This window comes from Crotalus tigris, unplaced genomic scaffold, assembly GCF_016545835.1.
Source record: "Crotalus tigris isolate CLP2741 ecotype Arizona unplaced genomic scaffold, ASM1654583v1 scf7180000018371.15429387391:27106975, whole genome shotgun sequence".
Classification (NCBI taxonomy): domain Eukaryota; kingdom Metazoa; phylum Chordata; class Lepidosauria; order Squamata; family Viperidae; genus Crotalus; species Crotalus tigris.
The window spans coordinates 24,211,194-24,233,598 of NW_024096970.1; the positions used below are offsets into that span (position 1 = coordinate 24,211,194).

At 34.3% G+C, this 22,405-nt stretch overlaps 1 protein-coding gene across 2 annotated transcripts; it reads right to left on the minus strand.

The window, feature by feature from the left end:
• Positions 1–597: 597 nt before the first annotated feature.
• SRP54 (signal recognition particle 54) lies at positions 598–22,403 on the minus strand. Of its 2 annotated transcripts, none has more exons than XM_039351836.1 (16): positions 22,373–22,403; positions 18,700–18,806; positions 18,159–18,250; positions 10,339–10,423; positions 8,905–9,009; positions 7,668–7,734; positions 7,531–7,588; positions 6,044–6,194; positions 4,473–4,621; positions 4,026–4,126; positions 3,836–3,922; positions 3,629–3,702; positions 3,428–3,536; positions 2,727–2,897; positions 1,237–1,332; positions 598–1,042 (listed from the first exon to the last, which is right to left on the minus strand). In XM_039351836.1, the coding sequence occupies exons 2-16, from the start codon at positions 18,775–18,777 to the stop codon at positions 951–953; spliced, it is 1,515 nt and encodes a 504-aa protein (XP_039207770.1). In that variant the 5' UTR covers positions 18,778–18,806; positions 22,373–22,403; the 3' UTR covers positions 598–950. The 2 variants fall into 2 exon arrangements, with proteins under 2 accessions (XP_039207770.1, XP_039207769.1); XM_039351835.1 differs by lacking the exon at positions 22,373–22,403 and adding an exon at positions 21,469–21,706.
• Between the last annotated feature and the right edge of the window lie 2 nt (positions 22,404–22,405).

Genomic DNA, 22,405 nt, shown 5'->3' on the forward strand with positions numbered 1-22,405 from the left:
ATACCTCATATTTAATAGAACAAAATAGTATGCCTATTATTAGCCATATGTGATAAAATGTATACATACCAAATTACATAGTTGGGCTTTTGCATTTGCTAAATCAATACTAAAACATTAGTATTAGCATTTTGTTAATCCAGCTGGTATTGATTTTGAGGAAAGCCAAGCAAATTTTGCAGATTATGGGACACCATTTTAATTTACATCAAAGGATTTAGTCAAAGTTGTGTTCAAATATTTTTGCTTTCTATATGAATGATGTATTTTTATTGTGGATGGATGTATGGATGTATATCTTCAGTTCCAGGCTATCATAATTTAGCCTGGAACTGAAGATATAATTTATCTGAACACCTCCTGCAACAAATTTACACAGAACATTTCCTGAGGACATTGGCTCTTCTGAATTACCTGATAGCAAACTATCAGGAAATAAGATATATTGTTTTATTATTGCTGCCCAAACTTACCTCAAGGGAGGTTGCAACTGAGAAGATTGAAAGTCATTTTTGAAGCATGCTGTCAACAGTAAACACTTCCTTAAAACAGGCTTAGTTCTAAAGTCTGTTGTAAGCATAAAAATCAGCTCTTCAATTTACAACCATGTAAGTTTATTTTACAATATATTTGTGACAAACTGGCATTGTTCAAAGATCTGAATTGTTTACAAATATAACGGTTGCCATTTGAAACAATTAAAAAGTTCCTCTAAATATTAAATTTATACATGATTTATTTTTAAACAGATAATATTAAAACTGAAACATTAATAAACTGAAGCCAAACTAGAACCACTGTCTAGACCTAAATACTGGAAAGTTTCCAAACGGATGTTTTAGAAATATAATGCTGCATTAAAGTTCTCCACAGCAGAAAAGGAGCTCTCATTCTTTTAGGAATACTCCAGCAAATAATGGTCAATCAAGTCAGTTTATTAAGGCTGCTTTTTACATGTTATTGAATCCCATCATGCCTTTTATATTTCCAGCAGCTCCCTGTTGAAATTGGCGCATCATTGACTGCAATCCTGCCATGCCACCTGTAATGAAATATTAAATTGTAATATAGGCACCATTACAATTTTGAAGAAGCCTTTTACATTTTTTTAATTTTAACACTCATAACTGTAGCTTTTGCATAGAACTACAAAACTAGGTCCATGCACCCCAAATGGTTAGGAAGCAGTACCTTTTCAGCCCACTCCTGCAGCAAGAAAAGAAAAGGCATAATTACCCATATGATGAAGAACTCTAGGATCCATCATCTTTGCCATTTGTTGATTCAGTTTTGCCATCTGGGATGGATTTACATTCTTTGACATATCACCTCCTTAAAACAAAGAAAAGTAAAGAGGAGAGAGGAAAGAAAAAAACAATAATGAAGTATTTCAAAATATCATACACAGAGTAGCCCAAAGCACACACACTGCTAGAGAGAAGTTTCCTGAGAATGGACTCCAGCACAAATCCGAAAGCTTGGAAGACTAATCCTCTGATCCCAGTGACCGACCCAGATTGGATCCTGCAACATTATCCTGGGACATGTATATTCATCTTCATTAGTATTTCAAAACAGTAATGAAAATTCTCTTAGCCTCTTCTGATTGGTATCTGGCAGCGAAGCATTGTAAATATTCTGCAGGATTAAAATTGGCTTCACAGTCTGAGTGATTACTAGAGACAGGCAGTTCATACAAGCGATATAAACAAATATTGCAGTTTTTCATGTGTTTTAATATCAATAATGACAGTTTTCTGCAGAAATTTCATAAATGTATAAAAATATTTTTCTTTCTACAAAAAAATTGTGCAGATTAGCTGTCTTCGTAATTTCTACAACTAATTACTATATGTTTCCACTAAAGGTAGCTTTTCAAAAGTTAACTTCTACGTGCCAAATTTTAATACAGATAGAAATTATAAATCAATTTCTAGAATTTATGGGCTACGTCCATAAATGACTTATGTATTAAGACTTCACATCTCTTTTTCCTTTCCATGTGCCTCTAAATCAATTCATTTTATTACGGTCATGGACCAGCATTACATGTCTCTCAAATCTGTCCTGTGGAGGATTCTTCAATCTTTTTTGGCAGCTATGTGATAAGTTCTGGGGCGACAGGAACAAAGAAGACATCTGTTCCATCACTAAATGCGGCTTACCGTATCAGCAGATGGATCTCTTAGATTCAGTTCTATGAGTCTAGTACTAAGCAACTGAGTCAATCCAGAATGCCTAATACAAGTAGTTGTCGACTTACAACCATAATTGAGTCCCAAATTTCTGTTGCTGAGACAACTGAGCCCAAAATTTCTGCTGCTAAGCGAGACAGTTGTTAAATGAGTTTTGTCCCATTTTGATCTTTCTTGCCAGAGTTGTTAAATGAATCACTGCAGTTGATAATTTTAGTAACTCAGTTGTTAAGTGAATCTGGCTTCTCTATTGACTTTGCTTGTCAGAAGGTTGTAAAAGGTGATCACATGACACTGGACACTGCAACCATCATATATATGAACTAATTGTCAAGCATCCGAATTTTGATCTTGTGACCACAGGTTTACTGCAACGATCATAAGTGTGGATCGTAAGTGTGAAAAACAGTCATAAGTCACTTTTTTCAGTGCTGTTGTAACTTTGAACGGTCACTAAACAAATGGTTGAAAGTTGAGGACTACCTGTGTATGCATGTATAGTAGATATTCAAAATATGCATTGATTCTCACCTTTAAAAAGTCCTTTAATGCCTCCCATCTTTTTCACCATTTGTGCAAATTTTGTGTACTGTGTCAGGAGTTCCTGAACATCTCTAGTTGAAACACCGGAACCTCTTGCTACTCTTTGGATTCTTCCTGGTTGCTTACTGAAAACTTTGGCTCCATCGGTACTATCTAGTTCTATAATTTAGAGAAGCAACAGATAAAGGAGGAATTATTCATGTATAATAGTGCTAAAAAGTCAACATATCAATTTACAGATTTTTTTTAAAGATAATTTCTCTCAAAATTCTTTACCTGATTGGTACTGTTCTATACTGTATATAAGCCATAAACCATGTTTAAAAATGAAGTAAATACTACAGATTTAGGTTGTAATTAAATCGGCTGAAGAAAGTAAAAGTATAGATTGGGATTTAATTTGTATTAGTGAAACTCCTAATAATGAAAGATGGGGTATCAGAGAAAATTGAAACCCTATTCAATTTCTCCAGAAGCAAGTATAAACTCATGTTGGTTCCCCCCAATAAACAAAGGAAGCCTTCTAGCCATAGAAGGGAAAATCTGAATCCTGTTCAATGTTTAAATCATAATGAATTACAGAAGAAAAAACATACAAGTATGTATGTTTTGGATTTTTTCATTATTCTGACAACAGCATAAATAAATTTCAGCCTTAAGTTGAAATTCAGTTACGTTAGAAATGTTACCTTGATCATTCATACTGTCCATTATCGTCATCAGTTTTTTTAGCCGTGCCATTGATTCCTGTTCATTGCCTTTACTCATGAAATCTGTTCCAAAACCAGGGATCATACCCTATAATAATTTCAGAAAAGTATTAAAAGCTACTTCAAAGTGAATATTAATGCATTAAATGGTTTTTAGATAACTAATCTTAATATAGTTACCAGTATTTGACTGAAGGGCCCCATTTTCATGATGTTTTGGAACTGTTCATACATATCCCTCAATGTGAATTGACCTAAATGGTTAAAACATTAATTAAATTTGTACATTGTAAATCAGATGGTTCGTCCCATCTTTCAAAACAAAATGGACAAATGAATTAAATTGCTAAACACTGCTTTATTAGCAAAGTTTGGGACATAGCTTACCGTGTTTTAATTTCTCTATGAGAGCCTCATTGTCATCTAATTTCAATTCATTTACTTTATCTATCAATCCTTCAATATCACCCATGCCTGTAATAAAAATATACTTCTTTAACAACTGAAGTATAATCCATTACAATTCAGAAGAAAAATTAATTTTAGCAATTAAATTTTTTCAGTGAAAAATACATACCAAGAAGTTTACTGATAAAAGGTTGTGTTTTAAAAGGTTCAACGTCATCTATATGTTCTCCAGTTCCAATAAAAATGATTGGACTTTTAGTTGCAGCAACTCTGTAGTGAAACACAGGTTTATATTTTTGTATCTTGGCCTCAAAACGAAAGATTTAAGAAAGGAATAGAATGTACTTCTTGTGCATTACGGTTTTGAAATTTGAATATTCACTCAACCCTGATAGTTTAAAAACTCAGTTTTTCCTCCCACCACCAACAAAATACAGTAAGCAGTGAAGAGACAATAATTCTTCATGCTTCAATTTCTCCAAAAAGCAAAGCTAAAAGAGCTGGAAAATCTATCAAATGCAGGATCAACTCTGTCTTTTCAGAACTCTTTATTTTATGCAGCTATTTATAGGCATCACAGTGTTGCTTGGCCCATTATTAAGTAAAAAGTACTTACGCGCTCAATGCTCCACCTCCCTTGGCATGGCCATCAAGTTTTGTCACAATTACAGAAGCAACATCAACTTTATCTTTGAATGCCTTTGCTTGAGCTTCACAGGCTTGACCAATAGAGGCATCCATCACATAAACTATATTATCTGGTTGCTGGAAGCAATGATCCAAACAAGGGAAACATAAATTAGGAGCTCCTATCCTTGCTCCACTTCAAAGTGATAGTAAACTGTAGGTCATGTTAAACATCTAACAGTGGTATGCTCCTTTCATTAATGGAGATGAAAATGATTTCATGAAAATGCACATTTATTCTAAATTTCAATTATTTCAATATTTAATGATCAAATCTCCATCAAATCTCAGCTGGGAAGCACTTTCCATGTAAGTAAATAAATCAACATTCAATCCTTTGTGTCTTCAGATGGGGGCAGGGGGAACTCCTTGCCTTCATTCTGGAGAACTGCTGTCAGTTGTTGTAGGTGATTTGACCTAAATAAAACATTTGTCTAATTCAAGTTTTAGTTCAATTTTTAATTTCTAAAAAAATGGAAATCCTGCTTTTTGTCTTTGTGCTCACAGCACATTTTACTCTACAGGTAGTCCTTGCTTATAGACGAGTCTCTTACTGAAATTACAGTGGACCCCAAAAAGGTACTTATGACCCAGCTTCAAAGTTCTGTTGTCTACTGCCCACTCACAGTTATGTGATTGCATTTTGGACACTTAGCAACCAACACACATTTGTGGCTATTTGCAGGATCCTGCAGTCAGATGACCACCTTTACAGCATTTTTTGCCAGAAAATGGGGTTTGCTTCTGGTTTTCAGCAAAACTGCCCAAGGTGAACAATAGGTTTGCTTAACAGCCGTGGCATTCATTTAATGACCACTGCAACAACATGTCATAAAATCGGGTGGTTATATGATGACCTGTTTAAAGACCAGCTTGCACCTGCAATTCCAGGCTCAATTGCAGTGATAAGTCAAGTACTATATATATAGTAGCAGTCTTCATACATTTATTCTAGCATAATTCCAGTATAATGAGTTCTGTGTTAGCCCTTGAAGGGTGGCCATTTTGAAGGAATTAAGTTTCTTTACAACTGTTCCAAATTCAAATAGAAATAAATGCTGTTAATCTCATGCACCCATTTTGTAGTCCCACCAAATGCAGATGATGAGTCTGGTAGCATATATATTTAATAATTAATCCATTAGACATGCCTATAAAAAACTGCATTATATGCTGATTTTACATCTTCTATATACTGAAGATCTTGGTATATAATTTTAGAACAGGAAATGATTCTATAATCTCCTGATAAAACAATAACTGAAAGCCCATTTCCAATTCAAAATAGCTTATTGGCCATATCCAAATGGACTTTCATTCATGTATCATTCTTTGCTCCATTCCATACCAACCCCAATCTGCTAAAAGAAAATCCATTCTTTTTCTAGAGCAGATTTGTGAGGCATGCAGGCAAATGATCAGCAATAGATACTACATTTGCTTACCATATACAGTTTGTAAATTCTAAAATAGTTTTATCGTTATTCAAACAAAACTTACTATGGCATTAGCAACTTGTAGCATTTCTTCAAACAAAGAGTCTTCCTGCTTGTGACGACCGCTTGTATCAACTATTATTATTTCAAAGTTTTCATTCTTAAATTTTTCAACACCTTCTGAAGCAATAATTACAGGATCCATCTCTGTGTAACTAGTTCAAAGAAAAGTCCATACTTAAAATAATATGAAGTTATAAAATTACTCAGAAGCAGATGATGAGTCATGTAAGGGGGAAGCATCACTATAGGCAAGGAAGGAAGGAGGAGATCCATCCTGTGGTGGTGTGGGGGGATCAGATAGCTTAGGCTCATTGTACAGTCAAGAGTTATCAAAGAACGTATTCTGAATGCCTTACTAGTTACCTCTGCTCTTACCTCTATTTATGTTAATAAACTGACAATCAAGACTAATTTATTTAAATGGAGAATTCCAATAAATTTGATCCATTAAGAAAATTACTTTTTATTTTACAGTTTTTTAATCATGTAAATCCACATGTAATGCACATTCATGTTGCTTTGCATATTGTATGAATCTAGCTACCATGACCAAAATTAAAATACAACAGAAGAACACTATAGGGATGGGATATACAACAGAATATGTAAAACGCTTAATCTCAGATCATTTGAGCACAAAACATCCCATTAGAATGTCCTGTTTCAAGCATAAGACTGCAGTTTTGAGTGTGAAATGGGGTAATTTCAAGTTAAAAAATAATTCAAACCATTTCCAGAATGCTCAAACCAACCTGCATAAGACATTTATAAGCAAAGGAAAATAGGACGAGAAAATCCTCTTGCTGATGTTATCTAGTCTGGTAATGAAACGTTCAGAAACTAAATTGAAATAAGTTTGCAGAGCAAACTGATGCCAAAACCTGATTAAGATTAGAACAATTATGTTTTCTGAAATCACATCCTTGAAACAGTTTGAAATAAAACATTTTGTGTTCCCCTGCATTGTGGTAGTAAGAAAGGACTTGGAAATAAAGCTGAGTTTTAAGACATTTAAAGACATTACTGTAATGTATCAGATTAGTTTTCTGTATTTTTTTCATAGACAAGTAGATAACAGATATTGAATATTTTCCAAATTTTGAATGTTCACTTGTTAATTTGCTTCTTTAACTAAATAATTTAGTCCAACTCCAAAATTTCTGATATATATTGATATAGACGCAAGCACATACACAAACATAAGAAGGCATCACATAAATATGGGGTAGTATGTCCATTTCTTATTCCAGAGAAACTGCTGAACTTGGTAAACAGAGGTATTTTGAACTGTGATAATACACACATTAATTTACTTGAGTTTAAGACACTTTGCTATTAAACTTTTTGAAGATCTCTGATAAATACTAACCAAGAGAATATCAGAATAAAGTTCTAGCTTTATCCAACTATATCTATGTAGTGAACATCTACAGACACTATCTCAAAACTGGATAATCAATATTTATATTTAATAGGTATTATACATACCTCCCATAAAATGGAATTCTTGCTTTTGTTGCATTCTGTTTTAACTGATCAAAAGCACCTACAGAATACAAATATTGTTAGCCATGCAGGACATATGCATCTATCAAAAACAAAGTAAAAATAATTAACCACCGCACCTGCTCTGTAAGTGTCTGCACATATCAAACATGTCTTCCAGCCTTTCTTCTGGTAATAATATGCCAACTGTTAATTTAAACAAAGTCAAGATATAATCTTATAAGCTATTATTAAAAACACTTTTTTGGTTTTCATTTATTTGAAGTTGCACATACAAAGACTGAAATATCTATCTTCTATCAGCTTCTTTAAGGTACGGTCAATTACGGAGCTATAGGTCTGTCTACTGGTATTACCAACTACAGTATTTGTTGTTCTCATGCTCTAACATGGTCCTTTTTATCTTGTCAACTTTGCCAACTAGTAGTACAAGCAAAGTTTTTGTATTTTATTTAAAAAATCTAATAAATTCTAGTTACCTGGATTACAAAAGACTTTTTTTCAGTAAAATCTGACATATTTCGTACACATGGCCAATGAAACACACAGAAGTTGGTCTGCATCATTGGCTATACATCGTACTGAATTGGAAATAATATATTTCACAATATTTTCAAATTTAAAAAGAATAGTTTGTAAGGAGATAACAAATATATAATATAGACCTTAGTTTCATAGTGTACGTTTTTACGTTTTACTGTAAAATGTTTATGTGCTGCTCAAAAACAATTTTCTCAAGTGATTTAGAATTACTGATATAACATATCACTCCAAGTATTTCTTTTTTGAAATGCTTCCTTTCTCCCTGAATATGCCAATTCAATTATTCCAAAGATGGTGTGGCACATTTTTGAAAGTCAGTTTATTGAAACAAAAGCAGTTCAGGTGTTCAGGATGTGGTCCAACCTCCAAACAACCTTATTTCAATTTGAAACATAACATAACCATGTTTTGGGAGCTTTGCTTCTGGAAGTATCGCTCCAAAACAGTCAGATTAGAAGGCTGGAAGGAGGATAAATTTTCTGAAAATGGCCCATAACTGTTTATCTATGTTACACTATTAGATATTGATTTTGCCTTCAAAATGCTTCTTCATACTCCTCATCCTTTTAATATTTGAAAATGCAGCTCAATTCTATTTATGGATTCAATCTAGCAACAAAATAGAGTTTTTTTAACTTTTTCCATTCAGGGTTGGGAGATTCTGAAGCAGATCCGAGTACATATGAAAAAATGGAAATAATGGAAGTTCAACCATATAAATGGAAATCTGTTCAAACACTTAATAGTCCAGGCGCTACAGAAATCTACCTAAAAAAGCAATTATCATTACATATCGTGTGGAATACATGATACCTTTGAGCATGAAGTTGTTTTGCCACTTCCTTGCAGGCCTACAAACATGATGATATTTTGTTTTCCTTTTGTGGGTGTCCAAGCTTTGACTCCAGGATCTACAAGCTGCAAAATAAAATGCAGCATAATTGCCAAAATCACAAAATATTTACAAAGCCTCCGGGTTTTGTTTTGCATATTTTATACTGTGTATTTTCCAATATCACTTTTTCTGCTCAGTTCCAAAAGTCAGAAATCAAAGTAATGTTATTCTCTTTCTGCTTCAATAATATACAACCATTGTTCAATGGAACAATGAACACCTCTGCCCCAAAGGACATGTCAAGTCCTTCACTCTCCTCAATATTACATTGATGCTACTGGCAATGGCAATGCCTTTAAAATGTAAAATAGACTGCCTTGATTCTTCTCTTTGTCTTTAAGAATTTTGGTAAAAGAGATACAAAGTTAGATACAGTTGACCAGAAGAAGCCAATCTGAGGAACTAACAGTTCAATTTACAATACACCTTATGCTAAGTGGGTTTATTTTAACTATGGATTGTTGAGAAATCATAACAGTCTGGTGTATATATAATTCTAACATATTGTGGTTTATAAAACTCAATGTATCATACAATTGCAAAGACCGATGTATAAATTCAACCAAAGTGTTTTTCTGTACACTTGTTGAGGCAGAAATTGTAATCTTTCTGCCATGCCATCACAGTACAAGAATGTCATTTTTACACTAATAAAATGTAATAATTATTTCTCTTAACTTTTCAGCCTGATTTAAAACTAAAGAATCAGCAGTTTTAGCTTTCAGAAAATTTTTGATTTGAGTAGTTAGGCAAATGTCCTTAATTTTATTCTATTAGAATTAGCACAATTGGGGAACTCTCTTCAGAAGATTTGGGATCCTCGTTGCATAAATACATGACTCTATTCAGAACTGAAAGACTGCAAGTGGTGATCATAGGACAAAAACTGATTTAGGCAAAATGACATAAATCTGGGAGGAGAGATAGGTGGGGGGGTGTTGAACCATCCCTGCAGTTTTAAGTGTGGGCAAGCTGCCAAGTGCCCAAATTTTGTTTACGTGATCACATGAGTGCTGCAACAGCTATAAGTTCGGCAACCAGTAGTAAGACAGCGTTCCATAATGCTGTCACTGGAAACAGTCGCCAAATGAATGATCGTATGAAGAGGACTGCCTGAACTGCTGCAATGCTACGAAGAAGATATTTTCAATCAATAGCAAGCCTTATTAATTATTATGCATACCCCATAATTGCAACAGATTTACTTTAAAATGGCCATGCATTATTCATATAGATACATGAATATGAGATAGATAAGAGGCTTTGTTATATATTTAGCTAAGAGAATAAGGATACCTAGAATGTTTGTCTATATTACAGATATAGGTTAGAAAACAATACTTTAATTCTACCTTAACTAGTTCTTTAAAGACGGCATGTTGGATCATTTTTCTTTTGTTGAGTCCAGAAGCCATTTCTTCAAGGTCAATAGCAGATCTATGGTTGGAAAAAGGAAAAAATCAATATAAGGTGACTTCAATGTCCTACTGAACTAATATAATTTACGTTCCACTATTATACTGAGGATCTGGGGAAGGTACTCTATATTAAGTGAACTTTGTCCTTGCTCAAAAATCCCTGAATATTTACTTTATTATTTCATATGATGGTAATTATCTTTAAATAAAACAAAAATGTTCCCTTAGATAAAAGATCAGTTTCTGATCACTCCAGAATCCGTGTAGTTTTTATGGCAACAATACAGAATTGGTTGGTTACTGCTTCTTCCAGCATGGATTTCAATTTCCTACTGTAGCCTACAATCCTGGAGTTTCCTGACCATCTCTCATCCCACCTTCTCTAGTTTTTGGTAGTTAGATCAGTGTTTTCTAAACTTAACAACTTTAAGATGTGTGGACTTCAATTCCCAAAATTCTCCAGCCAGCAACCTTTTCATTTTTTTTCAGGTTAAGCATTATTGCTTAAGTGGATCTCACTGTACTTTGTATTCCAGCTTCCTATTTATTTTTCCTCCAGAAGACTGGCCCAATGTATAATCAATCTTATCTCTTGTCTTCTTTCTCAAGGAAGAATTCTGATTTTTTTTTTTTAACCCATCCCCAAACCTCCCCAACCCTCCCATTCCCTCCCCCGATCTTCCCAGAGCTGAACATAGGCTTAATTAAAAAATTTTCAAAAAATCTTAAAACAAAAAACTATAAACCATGTATAAATCTAGATACTAAATACATTAATTAAACAAATTATAACACAGTTAGCAATAATATACATATAAAAAAATGTAAATACCAAAAGAATAATACTTAAAAGAGAAAAGAATAAAGAAAAAGGAAAAAAGAAAAAGATAAAAGAAAATATAATAAAAATAGAGAATAAAAATACATAAAAATAAAATCTATGATATTTTAAATTTTAAATATAAGTTATTGAAAAACTAAATAATATTTTTTTAATATCCAACTTATATTGTATAAAATCTATCCATTTTTTCCATACCACAAAATACTTCTCCTGCAATTGATCCTTCAAAAAAGCCGAAATCTTTGCCATTTCCGCCAAATAAGAAACTTTAAAAAACCACTCTTGCAAAGTAGGCAAAGATTCCTTCTTCCAACATTGCCCTACTAACAGCATTGCGGCTGTAATTAAATTTAACATCAATGTGGTCTCTTTAGTATCACAATCAGTAACGATACCTAACAAAAACAATTGTGGGGTAAATTTTACCCTCCTTCTAAAAATTCTTTGGATATTCCACCATATCTTAATCCAAAAGGCTTTTATATTTTTACACGACCACCAAATGTGATAGTAAGTAGCATCCAAACAACCACATCTCCAACATTTGGGCTGTAAGTCAGGATACATACGAGACATTTTTTGTGGATCAAGGTGCCATCTGTAAAACATTTTATAAAAATTCTCCCTTAAGTTCTGGGCTTGTGTAAATTTGACATTCCTCACCCAGATAATTTCCCAGGTATCTAGTAGAACTGGTTCACCAAAATTTTGTGCCCATTTAATCATATAATCTTTAATTAATTCTGCCTCTGAATCCAGTTCTACTAGCACCCCATAAATTCTCTTAATATGGATTCGTCTTTGGTCTTTTACATGTTTAAGAAAATTTTCATCTTCTCTAAGTAAACCCACATTACGGTCTAACTTCCATCTATCCACTATTTGTCTATACTGAAACCATGAATATATGATATTTTCTTGTGCTAGATCTTCCAAAGATTTTAAATGCCAATTTTTACCATCCCATCTAAGTAATTGTGCGTAAGAAACACCATCCATCTTGACTCCTCTCCTTATTCCCTCTATCGCATGCCAGGGTATGGCCCATAATGGGATTTTAAAATCACTTCTGTAATATTTCCTCCAAACTCGAAATAGAGAAATCCTTAAAATATGAGATTTAAAAACCCTATCAACTTTTTTATTAAAAATTAAATAGGCATGCCATCCAAAAAGTAAGTCCCAACCCTCCAAGAGGAGTATTTCTACATTTGTTAAATTAACCCAATCACTAATTAATGTTAGGACCACCGCATCATAGTACAATTTCAAATTCGGTACCTTGAGTCCACCTCTCTCACGAATGTCTTGTATTATTTTAAGCTTTACTCTTGGTTTTTTCCCCGCCCAAATAAATTTATTGATACCTTTCTGCCATTCATTTAAATTAATCTCATTTTTTAAGATAGGTATCATTTGAAATAAAAAAAGGAACTTTGGCAGAACATTCATTTTGATCACCGCAATTCTTCCCAAAAGAGATAATTGCAACTTCTTCCAATTTTTCAAGTCTCTTTGTATCCTGACCCACAACCTTTCATAATTATTTTTGTACAATTTTGCATTAGAAACAGATAAAATAACCCCCAAATATTTTACCTTTTCAACAACCTCAAAGTCTGTCAACTTAACCAAAGTCTGCTTATCCAGATTAGTCATATTTTTGAGTAATATTTTAGTCTTATTGTTATTAATTTTAAAACCCAAGACCCGTCCATATTGGTATATCAATTGTAATAACTCTACTACCGAATAAGTAGGTTGGGACAGGGTAACCACCAAGTCATCTGCAAAAGCTCTTAATTTATATTCTTTTTTATTAACTTCTACTCCTTTTATTTCATGTGATTCTCTAATTTTAATCAGCAAAATTTCCAAAGTTAAAACAAACAGCAGTGGAGACAATGGACATCCCTGTCTAGTCCCTTTTTCTATTGTAAAAACCTCTGATAAACCCCCATTAACAATAAGTTGTGCCGTTTGTTTTTGATAAATGAAACCAAGAGCTTGTAAAATTTTTTCTCCAAAATTCATTTTCTCAATTAATCTTAACATAAATTGCCAATTCACTTGATCAAAGGCTTTTTCAGCGACTAGAAATATCAATCCTGCAGAAACTTGATTATTTTTATCTAGATATTCTAATAGATTAATAACTTGTCTGACATTATTCTTCATGTACCTTCCAGTTATAAAACCCGTTTGGTCCTTATGTATAACCTGATGCAAAACCCTCATAAACCTATTAGCTAAGATTTTTGCAAAAATCTTATAATCTACATTTAAAAGAGATATAGGTCTATAATTCTTTGGTAAAGTAAGATCTTGATCTTCTTTTGGGATTAAAGATATAAAAGCTCTACCCCATGACGGGGGAATCTCTAAACCCTGTAGTATATTTTTAAAAAGCTCTCTTAAAGGTTGAATCATCTCTTGTACCAAAGTTTTATAATAAATAGATGTCAGACCATCCGTACCCGGTGCTTTACCTAATTTTAATTCTTTAATCACTGTCTCAATTTCCTCACTAGTAATTAAACCATTAATTTCTTGTTTCTGATCTTCTGTTAGTTTAGGGAAGTTGGCTCTATTTAGATAATTATCTATATCTAGAACCTGTATTTTAGTACTCTTATATAGTTTTTGATAATAATCTAGAAAAGATTTCTTAATCAAGTCCTTATGGTATACCAATTTACCATTATAATTTATTTTATCTATGATTCTCTGTCTCTGTTTCTTTCTTAATTGATAAGCCAACCATCTCCCTGGTTTGTTAGCATTACAAAATGTGTTTTGTTTCATATACAGTAAGTTAGTTGCAGTTTGATCAGCCATCAACATATTAAATTGTGTTTTAAGCAATTTTATAGATTCTTTAGCCTTTTCATCTGTAGGATTTAAGATCAAAATTTTTTCTTTTGATTTAATCTCATCTTCCAATTCCTTAAGTTTCTGAATCTCCTTTGGTCTATGAGCATAATTCATTTGTATCAGAATCCCACGCATAAAGGCTTTACCTGCATCCCATACCATTGACATTGAAGTTCCCTTATGCATATTTGAAACAAAATAATCCTTTAAATGCTCCTTTAATTTTTGAACATTATTTTCTTGTCTAAATAAATTTTCATTCATCCTCCACAATCTTCTCTCCTCTCTTTCATCAACCAACTGCATCCAAACTGGACTATGATCCGTCAATGTCCTAGGAAAAATTTTAACATTCTTCACCCTAAAATATAAATCAGTTGTAATCAAAAAAAAGTCAATTCTTGAGAAGGATTGATGTCTATCTGAGAAGAAAGTAAAATCTCTCTCCTCCTGATTGCGTTCACGCCAGTAGTCTCGTAGCTCCCAGTCCTCTTTCAGATCAAAAAAAGCTTTAGGTAATTTAGCCTGTTTAAAAGAAATAGAAGATCCTTTTTTGTCTCTTTGTGTATCTAACACACCATTCCAGTCACCCATTAATATCACAGATCTATAATCCAACAAAGTTAATTTCTGATGTAATAATCTATAAAATTGTTCCTGTTGTTGGTTTGGTGCGTACAGTCCCACTATGAGTATTTTCTTACCATATAAGCCAACTTCAATCATAACATATCTCCCTTGAGAATCAGATTCTACCAAACATGCTGATAAGTTTTGCTTAACATAAATAACTACACCCCCTTTTTTCCCAGGAGCAAAAGATACAAAATGAGATCCCAAACGAGCATTGATTAAGTATTTTTGATCTTTAGCTATAATATGTGTTTCCTGCAAACAAATAATATCATTATTATGTTGCTTTAAATCAGTGGTTCTCAACCTGTCGGTCGGGACCCCATTTGGGGTCAAACGACCATTTCATGGGGGTCGCCAAACCATGCTGTCCACCATTTTGTTCCCTTTTCCTTAGCTGTCCTACTCCCTCTTATTGGTGGCCACACCCACTTGGGGGTCACCACAACATGGGGAACTGTATTATGGGGTCACGGCATTAGAAAGGTTGAGAACCACTGCTTTAAATAATGAAAGATTTTCTTTCTCTTCTGAGGGAAATTAAGGCCATTAGCATTCCAAGTCAGGAGCTTTACCATCTCCCTTAACCAGAAGCCTGGAGAAGACTGCTTGAAGATCTGCCATTGAAGAATGTGCTGCAGAACTCTTGGGTCTTGCTCCTCCCACCGGCAACAAAGCACTTTCTTGAAGAGAATCTTTAACTTCTTTCCTCTGTTGTTCCTTTTCCTTGCGTCTATGCGCTGCACGGGTCATTCTTTGCTCTTTAATCTCTGCTTGTCGCGACCACTCCGACTGTAACTCTCCAACCACCATCGCACCTAATCCTTCAGACTGCTGTTCCACCTCTTTAACATCCATAACTTTCTGCATCATAAATGATGGTGAGCCTGCTCCCAGGACCGAACTGTAAAACTCCTTTGCTTTAGTAACTGTATTAAGTCTATAACGCGTCCCCGCATGGCTCACAACAATACCCATCGGAATCTCCCATCTGAATGGCATCATCCTTTTTTTAAGTTCATTGGCTAAGAAAGCAAAATCTTTTCTCTTTCTTAGAATTTTAGATGGGATCTCCTTTAAAATAATGACATCTTGAGCAGCAATCTGAAACCTCTTATTGTAGAAAGCTTGTATAATTTCATTACATAGAGATCTCTTTGCAAAATAAATCACCACATCTCTTGGTAAGTTTTTCTGTTTTGCGACCCAAGAGTTGACTCTGTATACTTTTTCCACTTCTCTAAGTATTCCCTCTTTCTCCCTCTCCAAAATGAGAGCAAAGTCATTCACCACAATCTCTATCAGATCTTGATGCATATCCTCTTTCAGACCTCTGATTCTTAAAGCATACTCCATTTCCCTATATTGAGACATAACAATGTCATCTTGTGAAGTTTCCATCTTTTTTTCCATGCCTTCAAACTTATCTTCCAAGATGTCAACCTTATCTGCAACCTCTTCAACTCTGGAGTCAAGCTTCTCAACCACAGAAGCAAGTCCTGATAGAGCCATAATTATATCTTACCTCAAAATAGTGTTATTCTGCTCTAACAGGTTCTTCACTTCCCCTCTGATTTCAGTTTTATTCTGATCTAGAAGCGCTTTCATTTCCCCTCTGATTTGAGTTACTGCATTTCCCATTATATCTTTCATATCTTGTACAGATATTACTGGCAGAGGAGGAGAAGATGGTGGTGTAGCTTTAGGTTGTTGTACCAGTAGAATCGCAGGAGAAGAAGCCACCTTAGGAACTGTAGAAGCTGCTTGCCTTTTTGAAGCCATTTTAAAAAAAGATTCTTATTTCCTCTTTCTTCCTTCTTAAAAAAAAAACAATAAAAAAAATCCTCAAAGAATAAAAAAAAACAAAGGAGAGTTTAAAAGATATTTCAAAAACAAAAAACCACCTTCAGAAAAAGAGAAAAAGCTTAAAAAGTTTAAAAAAGAAAAACTATATAATCCATAACGTTCCGTTTGACTCACTTTTTTTTTTCCCCGGAAAAAACTTTCAAATCGCCATTTTACTTTCACTCTCCACACAAACAAAAAAAACAAAAAAAAAAAAGATCAGCCTAAACTAAAAAGCAAATAAAACTCAATAAATCCAATCCTTTATCCAGCTCTCTCCGCTTTTTAAAGAAAAAAATCACTCACCCGATCCCTTTAAGCGCGGAGATGGTAGCGGCGTTTCGCTTTGTTCCCAAGGGAAACAAAGACAGCTGGGAGGCGGAGGCAACCCGAACTCCGAGGGAGCTCTCTTTCCACTCCCCCCCAAAAATCCCTGGGGGGTTTGAGATGCTCTACCTCTATTCGGGTGGTTCTCTTCCCCCTCCCTTCGCCCGGGAGGGAGATTTCGAGCCACGGGACAGCTGGTGATTGCTGTGCTCCGCGGTTCTCACGCTGTCCCAGGAGGACGGCTACAATGTAGCCGCCATCATCGACGCTAACCACCGGAAGATCTCTGATTTTTAATATTAGTTTTAGAGACTACTGTTACCCTTCTTGTAATTCCATAAGTACCATCTATGCCGGCGTATAAGACGACTTCCGGAAACGCTAAACTCGGCGCCAAAGACGGGGGTTGTCTTATACGCCGTGTCGTCTTATACGCCGGAAATACTGGTAGTTTCCGGCGTATAAGATGACGTTCTAGGAATGCGGCTCGGCAATAAAGACGGGGGTCATCTTATATGCCAGGTCACCTAATACGCCGGCATATACGGTACCGTTTTGCAACATATACAAAATATTTTGGTCTTAGGAAAAATATACAGGTAGCTTTCGACTTACAGTAGTTCTTTTAATGACTGTTCGAAGTTACAACACACTGAAAAAAAGTGACTTATGACCATTTTTCACACTTAGACCGTTGCAGCAGCCACATGATCACGTGATCAAAATTCAGATACTCAGCAACTGATTCATATTTATGATGATTGCAGTGTCCTGGGGTCATATGATCACTTTTTGTGACCTTCTGACAAGCAAAGTCAATGGGGAAGCCAGATTCACTTAACAATTGTGTCATTTACTTAAGAACTACAGTGATTCACTTAACAAATGTGGCAACAAAAGTCGTAAAATGGGGGAAAATTAATTTAACAAATGTCTTGCTTAGCAACAGAAATTTGGGACTCAATTGTGGTTGTGACCCAAGAATTACCTGTATAGTAAATAAAAAAAAACCAATTGTTCAGCTGAACATAGTTGTTTTATATAAAATTGTATCCATATAAAATTATATAAAATTAAATAACATATATCTTTTTAATTTATATAAAATTGAACTTATCACAGCAGTTCAAAACTTTACATGTCCCCCTTTTAGACTAACTAACAATATAAATAAACTTAATACAACACAGAGATAAAACAACATTATTCTAATTTGGCTTGGTTCACTTACTTGACATTTTCTCTTAGTTGTTTCACTAGTTTAATGTTGACGTCAGCTTCCAATAATGCCGTACAAACTTCTTTTAGCATAGCATTTAAAACCTGCAAGGGCAGAAAGACAATACAAAAAAATTTTCTGTACAATTTATCTATAATTTAATGTTTATAATTTCTCTTTCCAGTGAACAGTTTAGATTAATATTTACTGGGCGGAAAATAATACAAACAAATAATGAAATTTCATATGCTTAAATCTGGTAGACATAGTGGATAGAGAAATATATAAAATTTTAAAAAGAAATCAATACAAAAGAAATAAGAATATTATGAATTAATATTAATAGTAATAGTAATATTACTATAACAATCTACTTAGCAAATGGCACCAATTCACTGAATTTTGACCATTAAATTTCACATAATTAATGATGTATAGAATCCTAACCTTATTACTTTAATATGGGAGTTTTTTCTATCAAACCCAAACTGATAATAATCTTTTCTTTCTACGTAGCTGCCTTTATTGTATCTCATATGGAAAATTTACATACCTCTTCATTGATAATGGTAGCATTGCTCAGGGAGCGCAATGCTGAGGTAATTTTTCTCCCAAGATCTGCTAAAACCATCTTGACAATAGATTCAGTTCAAATATGACCTGTAAAAAAACCATTGTAATATTGCTGAAATTATTCTTCACAAGCTATACTTTATCCTTCATATAATAATCAGTAAATAGTAGAGAGACAGTTGTTCACTAAGTCTCTTCTTCTCCTGAAATTTCAAGACTTACTGTTCCAGTCCCCCAAAATTTTACGGTGTGTTAGGGGTCTGGAACATTAACTCTTGAGACTTCAGTCCCCAGACACTCCATAAAATCTTTGGGAACATTGGAAGAAATACAAAATTAATCATCATCATAATCATAACTATTATCCCATCTTTCATTCAACCAGCTGGATTCATCCTCTTGTTAAAAGCTTCTTTCAAAAAAGAAGAGCACCACTCTTTCGAGGACTAGGATAAATGTAAGTTAATATAAACTAAGATTGCAACTGTATTTTAGTTTAATGATTTTATTATCTGTATTAGAAATATATATTTAGCTTTAATATTGGTCCTACTCAATGTGTGGGGAGAGAGAGATACAGTAGATATATATACAAACATAGATATAAAACAAAGAGATTGCAAGAAAAGCACCATATAGTGCACACAGCTGAGGTTCTGTCTTCTTTTACAAACCATATAGTTGCCTTGAGCAAGATGAGTGGTAAACAAATTTAATAAATGCTCTATTCTTGTTAATTTTACATGTCATTTGTACCATAAATTTGTTCTCAGAACAAAAGTAATCCAACAATAACTATATAATAACAATTCTCATCTACAATACAAGAAATTGATGCTACACTTGCACTGTTGGCAATTTAGGAGGTAGACTATACTGGTTAAATTGGAGACCTTTCCTTCTAGTTTCAAAATTAACTGATCTACTTTATGTATTTATTCAACTTATATGGCTGCCCAGGCAGTCCAGCAAATAAACTTGCCTTCTGCCATTAAGAGCTTTATAAGTGATAATCAGCACTTTAAACTGCACTCAGAAGCTTACTGGGAATCAGCTGTTTGTATTGGTATAATGTTAAGTAGGAGTGTAATATCAGGGTACGCTGGTACATCTGGATACACTGGCAGCTGCAGCTGCAGCTTCAGTGGTCTTTGAGGGGCAGCATTTGTAGTAATCTAAGCAATCTAATAACAACCATCATCCCACAGTGTATATACAATTCTTTCAAAATCCTCAAGAAGCTTCCAAAAGTTTCTGTAGGAACTGGAAAAAGAAACATCTGCTTTAACAATTTGAAAAGAGATGGTTCATACATATTCCTCTGTGTTTCAGAGCATTTCTTTTAAAGGGTGCACATACCCCTAATATATATTATGAAAAAATAACCAATTTTATACAGTATTTCATCAGAGTTTCTAATTCCAGATATGTAATCCAGTATTTGCTGGTCCATGGGGTCGCGATGGGTCGGACACGACTTCGCAATTAACAACAACAACAATTTGCTGGTCATATTTTGGGGGGAGGAAAGTCAGTAACTGCCTCTATGGTTTATTTGTCATAATATTTTATGACTTTCTGTCCTGTTAACTGGTACCCTTTAATACCTGCAAACATTCATTAAACAAATATAAGATTGCTCATCTAGCTGAATAATTAATTATTATTAACCTTAATTAAGTGGAAGGAACTATAAAGAAAAAAAATGAAACTAGAATAACTAAATTTCATCTATAATTCTGTTAACACTTTTAAATATATTTAATAGCGCAGAAAGGCTTCAAGGCAAGCAAGCATATTTACAATTGCACTGCTAATTATATCAACCGATAGGGGGAAGGGAACCTGTTCCATTTGTAACATATTATAATTTTGTGAACTGCTTTAGGAGATAGGAGATGACAAATAGTTTAAATTCCCATTTTACTCATTTACAGGATATATTTAAACTAGCCACTGGTATAACAATAATAAAGAGGTCCAGATTATCTGTACTGTTGTTCTAATAATCTGTTGACCGAACTTCCTGAATTCAAAATTAGGATGAAACAATTTGACCGTGTGACAGCATTTGTTCAAAAAACTAGAATCTGTACAAGAAAAATATTATATTACTTATAAAATATTGCAACACAAATATTGGATGAGTCTGAACATAAACCATAGTTTAAACTATAATAATCAAGTAAAACTCAAATTATCCTATAATTGCACATTGAAATAAATTCTCAGTTTAGCATACTCTATAGTGGAATTCCAGTCCGTGTATATCCCACTATGTTGTACACGACCAAGAAAAATAACTGGATACATCATGGTTCAATAAAGACGGTATGTGAACCTAGCAGGTATAACGAAAAATATAGCCCAGACCAGTTTTTGATCACAGGTCACCCTTAGACACATGTATAAAAGGGGAGAATACACATTTTTAAAAAAAAGTATTACTATATATCTGGGTGTAAGAAAAGTGTCCAGGTTACTTGATGGGCACAGAGGATTTCAATTACCCCAGAAGAGGCTTCTTCCTCCAGTTCAACCAGTGCAACTTGTGGCATCACTGCAAAAGCAGGATCTATCTATATTTTTAACTTCACAGAATAGCACCTGTGCTTCCCCTCCGCCCAAAGTTCTCAAATTTGTACGTATGCAAAGGGGCATGTCAGGGTAACCTGAAACAGTCTGGAGAAGTCTCACATTTGCGGACTCGGGTAACCGAAAAGCTACCAGCCTTCCACACAAACCTTACCGAGAAGTGAAGCGGCGGCCTGATCTGGCCCCGCTCTGAAACCCACACAACAGCCCGGGCCTCTTAGGGGGTCCTCAGAAAGCCAGTAAACCAGACCCGGCACCAATAATCGACTCCGATCCCTCTCCAGCATCCAAACAACCAGGAAGAGTGTCACGTCACCACTACACAAATCAGACAGTTATCATCCTTCCCAAGGCAAACTCAGACATCTGCTTCCGGGCCATCTGTGAGAAACGTCCTGTTTGAGACAGCAGTACGATACACGAAAAGGAAGATGTGCGCGTTGGCTTCAGCTTCCGAGTATACATTTCTTCGTTGAAAATGGTTGTAACGTATATCCATAGAAATACATTTAGAACTGGTTATAAAACAGGACAGTCTATATTTTGTTTCAGCGTTTTGCAAAAAACGATTTATATCTATCTGATCAAGTGCCTCATAGTTTCTGTAACTTTAAGATAGGTGGACTTCAACTCCCACAATTCCCCAGCCAGATTGGAGAATTTTGGGAATTGTAGTTCACCTATCTTAAAGTAGCTGAGGTTAAGAAACACTGTCAAAATAACATAACGAGGAAAGGAGTAAGGACTTTTGAACTCAAGGGGCCAATTTCTGTCTAAATTACATAAACTTCTGCCAAACTATGTTCTGGCCCAGATTCCTAGTGATAAATCTTTTTTAGTCTTTTAACACAATTTAAAGCCAACATTCAATTTGCTAAGGTTGGCTTCTTTTTTTGCCAGAGATAAAATGATAAAATCAACATCATTCGGAATTATTACGCCAAGAGCTGTATTCAAAAACAGCATAATTATTCATCACCACACAAAACAATGTGTGGACACAGTTCTTGAAACGCGCCTATACTGTCACCATCTTTAAAACAAAAGAGGAGGAATACCAGGAAGTTCCGGGAAGACTCATCGTATTCATA

Excerpts from the sequence above, each read along its gene's own strand:
- SRP54 (XM_039351836.1), bottom strand. The coding sequence starts at position 18,777 with ATGGTTTTAGCAGATCTTGGGAGAAAAATTACCTCAGCATTGCGCTCC. Across the intron at positions 3,923-4,025 it reads TTTTATCAGTAAACTTCTTG|GCATGGGTGATATTGAAGGA; the intron begins GTATGTATTTTT and ends TTTTTATTACAG. Across the intron at positions 1,043-1,236 it reads TAGAGTTCTTCATCATATGG|GTGGCATGGCAGGATTGCAG; the intron begins GTAATTATGCCT and ends ATTTCATTACAG.